The sequence below is a fragment of the Octodon degus genome, unplaced genomic scaffold, assembly GCF_000260255.1.
Source record: "Octodon degus isolate 3935 unplaced genomic scaffold, OctDeg1.0 scaffold00158, whole genome shotgun sequence".
NCBI lineage: Eukaryota > Metazoa > Chordata > Mammalia > Rodentia > Octodontidae > Octodon > Octodon degus.
In genome coordinates this window covers 2,254,304-2,260,717 of record NW_004524734.1, presented here as the reverse complement: position 1 = coordinate 2,260,717, position 6,414 = coordinate 2,254,304, and the positions used below count along the sequence as shown (strand labels likewise).

At 41.0% G+C, this 6,414-nt stretch overlaps 1 protein-coding gene and 1 pseudogene across 3 annotated transcripts in view; one reads left to right on the top strand and one right to left on the bottom strand.

The window, feature by feature from the left end:
- The window catches only part of Fam114a1 (family with sequence similarity 114 member A1), an 87,879-nt gene that overhangs the window by 54,518 nt on the left and 26,947 nt on the right, over positions 1-6,414 (bottom strand). For all 3 annotated transcript variants that reach the window (XM_023702805.1, XM_023702807.1, XM_023702806.1), the window contains one exon: positions 1,234-1,321. In XM_023702805.1, coding sequence (XP_023558573.1) covers positions 1,234-1,321 — 88 coding nt within the window. The remainder of the gene's footprint in view (positions 1-1,233; positions 1,322-6,414) is intronic.
- Positions 4,862-5,479, top strand: LOC101567026 (annotated as a pseudogene).

The window sequence follows — 6,414 nt, the reverse complement described above, 5'->3', positions numbered from 1 at the left end:
AAAAAAAAAAAAAAAAAGAATACAGGAATTTTCTTTAAAAATTTAAGACCAGAAAATAGATTTGTTTAGATAAACTAAGTTTTATCACTCAATGATAAATAAATAATGTACTGGCAGCCAGGAAGCTCAGAGTTCAGGTCAGGGCTCAACTACCATGACTCCATTGGCTTTGGGATAATGTATAATATATATTTGTTCTACCTGCCTATTTTGTTCTATGTGCATTTTACTCTATGGCTAATGAAATGACTTTTATCAGGATAACTCAAAGTTGTTTAAGAAGTAATTAAGTTTTACATTTAAAAGTACTTAACTGGGATGATAATTCCAAAACTGTGGAGATATATTATAAATCTCAGCTCTTCCATGTTAAAGGACAATAAAACACAGGGGTCCAAAGTCACTGTACTAGTTCATATTCTCACCAACAATGCAGAAGAGCTCCTTTGCCCACTTTCTTGCCAGCATTTGTTATTATTTGAGGTTTTTGATGATGGCCATTCTTCCTGGGCTAAGATGAAATCTCAATGTAGGTTTTTAAATTAATTAATTAATTAATCAATTAATTTGGCACAGTCTTGTTATGCACCTCAGACTCCTCCTGTCTCAGCCTCCCCAGCACTGGGATTACAGGCATGTCCCACCGTACCCGGTTTCAGTGGCTGGCTTGGTGCCCAGCTGGCATGGCATGCAGTACCAGGGATTGTACCCAGGTCCTTGTGCTTGCCAGGAGGTACTTAGACCACCCAGCTATCTCTCTGGCCTCAATGTAGTTTTAATTTGCATTTCTCTAGTGGCCAGCAATGTTGAACATTTTTTCATATGTTTATTGGCCATTTCCACTTTTTTTCTGAGACGTGTCTATTCATTTCAGTTGCCCGAGTCTTTCATTTTGGGAGGTCTGATGTTTTGAATTCTTTCATTCATTGAAAAGAAAGTTTTGTTCTTTATCTTGTTTCTTTTTTTATAAGAGAGAATCATTTTTTTTAATGACCAGTACTCTGAGTAACCTCTGAGCCACTCTCATGAGATCATGATTCACAGTATATTAACAATTATTCTGTTATTATTAATCTCAATCTAGACACTCTTGAATTTAGCACTGAGAAGAGTAAACATTAAAGAGGGCTTGAGGATGGGCTGATGTTGAACTCCACCACTCTAGGGCACAGGCAAACCGCTGCATCCTGTCAGGCCTCTGGACTTCGTTCCATCCCAACAGCTCATGCTTACCCACAGTGGCAGATGCAGATGACAGCAGAGATTTGCCCCAGGAGCCCCAGCCGGCCCATCCTCCTCCCCGCGGAGGGGAATCCACAGCCTGCGGAGAAACAGCAGCTGGTCAGCAATTCAGTTTATCCCTCAGTGGCGAGCATTCACTGGCCCCAAACAAAGAGAAGGTTTAGGAAACGTAATCAGCAACAGCTATAACTCACTGTCTTACAGTTTAAGTGGGTTAGGAAAGAATATCTTGACCCGGGTTACAGTGTGTACTTTGGAACCCAACTGATTAATGGAGCTGCTAGCTCCTCCGGGCTCAGTTTATAATGAGAAGGGAGTGACACTTCTGTTATCTGGCAGGAAGAGGTATGAGGGGAAAAGACCTATGACTTGGAAAGGTTCAAGACAACCCTGACACCGGCAATTCTTACAGAGCTGAGCAAATGTGCTCCTCAAGGTGGAGGTAACCTGCACCCTTCTGGGGTGGTGGGCTGAACAGCTACAGAGGCCCCCACAGCCGCACAGCAGGAGGCAGGGACAGAGAGCTCTGTGAGGTGGCCACCTTCCTATGCCAGGCGTCTGCTCCACTGGGGCCACCCTGTAACTCCACCCCTCACACAAAGAGTAGACTGTCCCTGGCTTTAGTGGATTAAAATTCTCTTGTCTACATGCTGCTTGATAGAAAGCAATTGGACAAGTCAGGCTCTGTGGGCTGGCCCACCCTTGCACAGTGCCCAGGGAGAAAGCAGAGCGAGTGGGATGTGTGCAGAGGGGCTGTTTGGGTTTCAGTGAGCTTTTCTGCCCTCGGTTTGTATCCCTCCTGAGGCCCTGCTGCACTCCTACCATTGGGTTCTATGAGATTCCCTCTTATTTTTCCTTACATTTTAAAAAGTTTTGAACACCACTGTGCGTGGTGGCATACGTGGGTAATTCAAGGTCTCAGGAGGCTGAGGCAGGAAGATAGTGAGTTCCACCATCTTCCATCTACACCCACCAGGATGTAGGCCAGCCTGGGCTACACAGGGAGTTCAAGACCAGCCTGAAGTATTCAGTGAGACCCTTTCTCAAATCATAGAAACAAAACCAAAACCAAAACAAAAGTACTGTCCACTGACATATGCCCAGAGCCTAGAAGTATCCAGAATGTAAGTACTTAATAAATATTTGTTGGGCAAGTGACTGAAGTCCACCTATTTTCTCAGCATCCATTAGCTGCTGTTACTTGCAACCAGTGTGATTCCTGATTCCACTAATGGAATCACAGCCTTCTCTTATTATCTGGGAACATATTATAGAAAATGGGACAAGAATAAATACCTCAGGGGTTAACGGCACAGATAACCACAACCTTCTACTAAAAGCAAAACAAAGCATTAAAACAGATGTGAAAAATTCCTACACAGCTTGGGAATTCTCCAAGCTGGCCCAAGGCTGGTCCATCAACCATCCTCAACTCCCCTCTGCTTCTGTCTTCCATCCCTGTAGGTAAGGGTGGCCATGTAAAACAATTTTGTAGGGCTGGCCAAATAGCTCAGTGGATTAAAGCACCCGCAAGCAGTAGCAGGGGCAGGCATTTGATCCCCAGGGCCTGCTGTGCCAGCCCCGCTCCCGGGGCTCACTGAGATGGCAATTGAAACTGGGCTTAGTGGCGCACACCTGTAATCCCAGCTCTTGGGAGGCTGTAAACAGGTGGATCAGTATGAATCCAATCAATAGTGAGACCCTACACACCCTGTAGACCCTTCCCCAAAAAACAAAAAACAAACAAACAAAAAAATTTTGTACCCACAAATACAAATGGGAAAGTTTTTGCTTTCATGATAAATTATGCTGTCATGGCTAGTGCCATGTAATTGTCCTCCTACCCTCTTGCCCTGAGCTCAGGTATGATGCTTGGGATTGAAACAGCTGTTTTTGCTGTCATTAGGGAAAGTACAAGGAACTAAAGTTGCTGGTCCTGGCACTACTACAGTACTGAAACAAAGTGAGTGGCTATTTATATATCCATCCTATTAAGTGAGAAAAAAACCAAACTACTATTCTGCAGACCACCATATGTGGTATTTTAGTTACTTGCACCCAAATGCATTCCTAAGTGATTAACCTAGTGAAAACAGGCACCATCTATCAGCAAAGACCAGTGGTGAAGAGAAAGGACTATGGCTTTTAATTATCTGGATTTGAGTCATTTTGGGTAATATATTACTCAAGTTCTCTTAATCCTTCATTGCAAAATACAGTCTATGGTAGTGCAAGAGCAACAACAGCTAACAAATTCACAGGTATTGGGAAAATTTGATAAGTAATTCATACAAAGTTGTGAGCACGATGACCAGCATGCCATAACTACTCCATGAATATTACTAGGAATAAGAAGAAACTATGTTTTTAAGAGTAAGAAGCAAAAAGTTTTGAAAGCTGTCACTTTTCCCCCTGGACCTGGAAACAATGAGATGCTTTGTTAACATGAATCAAGACACTCATGACTCATGACTGTCAGCTTTCATTTTGGTGTCCACCATAATTTACGTCTCTTCAGCAATGCGACCCAGTGGCAATTTTATACCATGACGAAGACAGATGGAAGTCGATGATTAATATCGTTCTATCATAGGACAAATTGCTATCTATGATTAGGCAGAGTTAATACACTTAGGAGTGACAGCTTCTAACTCAAATTAACAATACTTAATAAGCTCTGACAGCTGGTAATTGACTAGCAAATGGAAATAAATGTTAAATGAATCTAGAACTTTTTGCTGCATAATAAATGATCCTTCAATTGCTCTATTAGTGAGATTCTTTGACACTAAGCTCAGACTCACTCAGCTGCAAAGAATATTTGTTGTCAATGACAGATACTTAAAGGACTAAATGAATACATTGGGTACAAAACATACAAATATTAAATGTATATTATAAATATATGTCAGCATGAATATTGTTTCCACTTTATTTTATTTTATTTTTTTGTATTTTAGGGAAGGGTCTACAGGGTGTTCAGGGTCCTACTACTAGATCAGACTCATAGTGATCCACCTGTGTTCAGCTTCCCAAGAGCTGGGATTATAGGCAAGTCCCATGATCCCAGTCTCAGTTGCCATCTCAGTGTACCCTGGAGGCAGGGCTGGCACGGCATGTCTGGGGTATTGAAACCCCAAGCCCTGAGCCTGCTTGCAGGTGTTTTAATCCACTGGGCTATTTGGCCAGCCCTTGTTTCCACTTTAAATGGACTTAATGTCCCACATTTCTGAGACTATAAAATAGACAGCATAGATCAGCTCAGATCTCCCATTTTCAGATCTATTTTAAAACTTTTCTCACCTCCCATGTAACTCCCACCTTCTTTAACAGATAACTTCATGTTCTAACTTAGAGAAAATCGAAGCCATCACATGAAAACAGTCTCAGCCTCGTCCTTCTTCCCCATACACTCTCAGAGGAAGGAAACCACACTTTAACAGCAACTCAGACATGGATTAATCAAGGATATTCAAAATTCTGCTAGAGGTCATGTGAACATCTATAACCAGTGAGTGGTGCTAAGAATACAAAAGAACATGGGGTTCTATCAAGTTTAAAGTTCTTTAAGTAGAAAAGATATTTAGCTCTTTTCCTCCCAGGCTGTTTGAGGCTCCACTGCCATCATGAATGACACAGTAACTATCCGAACCCCGAAATTCATGACCAACTGGCTTTTTCAAAGGAAACAAATGGTCATTGATGTCCTTCACCCTGGGAAAGCAACAGTACCTAAGCCAGCAATTCGGGAAAAACTCGCCAAAATGTACAATGACCTATTAGAGTGACAGGTTTTAAAAACACCAGATGTCATTTTTGTGTTTGGATTCAGAACCCATTTTGGTGGTGGCAAGACGACTGGCTTTGGCATGATTTATGATTCCCTGGATTATGTGTAGAAAAATGAGCCCAAACACAGACTTGCAAGACACGGCCTGTATGAGAAGAAAAAGACCTCAAGAAAGCAGTGGAAGGAATGCAAGAACAGAATGAAGAAAGTCAGCGACACCACAAAGGCTAACGTTGGTGCTGGTAAAAAGCCGAAGGAGTAGAGATTCTGCAGTGCCTGTCTGCAGTGACTGCAACATTTTTTTCTTTTTTCTTTCTTTTTTTTTTTTTTGCAGAACCAGGGATTGAACTCAGACCCTTGCGCTTGCCAGGGAAGCGCTTATTCCACTGAGCCATCTCCCCGGCCCCTGCAACTTTTTTCATGAGAGTATTTAATAAACTGTAAAACTTTCAACAACAAAAAAAGATATTTACATAGCAAATATCCCATTTTTGCATAAAAAATACATTTACTGAGGCTGGAGGGTTTTGCTCAGTGGTGGAGTGCTTGCCTACCATGCACTTGGGTTTGATTCCTCGTAACATAATACATTTTATTTATTTTGGACTTTCATGTTCAAAGGTATAACAAAACAATTACAAATATCAGAATCCCATCTAATTCAAAGGCCTATAACGCTTAGATGGAACATATATGTACCTAGAAATCTGCTTCTCCCGTTTCATGGTAGATGAAGAATCAGGTACTGTGTGCATCTCGAATCCAGGGATGTGGGCAATAGGACCTGTGAGACCAAAGCCTTTTTAAGTTTTTTGCAGCTTCTGACACTGCTGCTCTATAAAAAGGCTTAGTAGGACAGCAGGGGGAAGTCACTTGCCCTGGATGCCTGCAGCTCTTTCAAACTATCTGGCTGAAAATGGTCTCTGTGATCTCCAAGTAATTTTCTTCCTTGGTGACTGTACATCACTCAACTCTAAAGAAGATTTAAAGATTAAATATAGAAAGGTTTAAAGCATCGAAGCCATGTTATTAATATTTTTGTGCACATCTGCTTTCTATCCTATTAATATTTATGAACTTTGACCTATTAGAGTGACAGGTTTTGAAAACCAACTGAAAACATATCATTGAGCTATTAGTCTTTTGATTTTAGGCAAAACACTGCCTGGGTTCATACATACTATCATCACATTTAAGAGGACTTTAAGGCTACTGTATAAATTTAATAGCTTTACAACACTTATTAAGTAGTCAGAAGACTTTGTACAAGCAGATAAATGAGATACTTAAAAATGAAATAAAATATACCATGCTTTTAAATGTTGTTTAAAATATTTGAATGTGCTTAAGTTAGTAAAAAGGACCAAACATTAATCATGAGC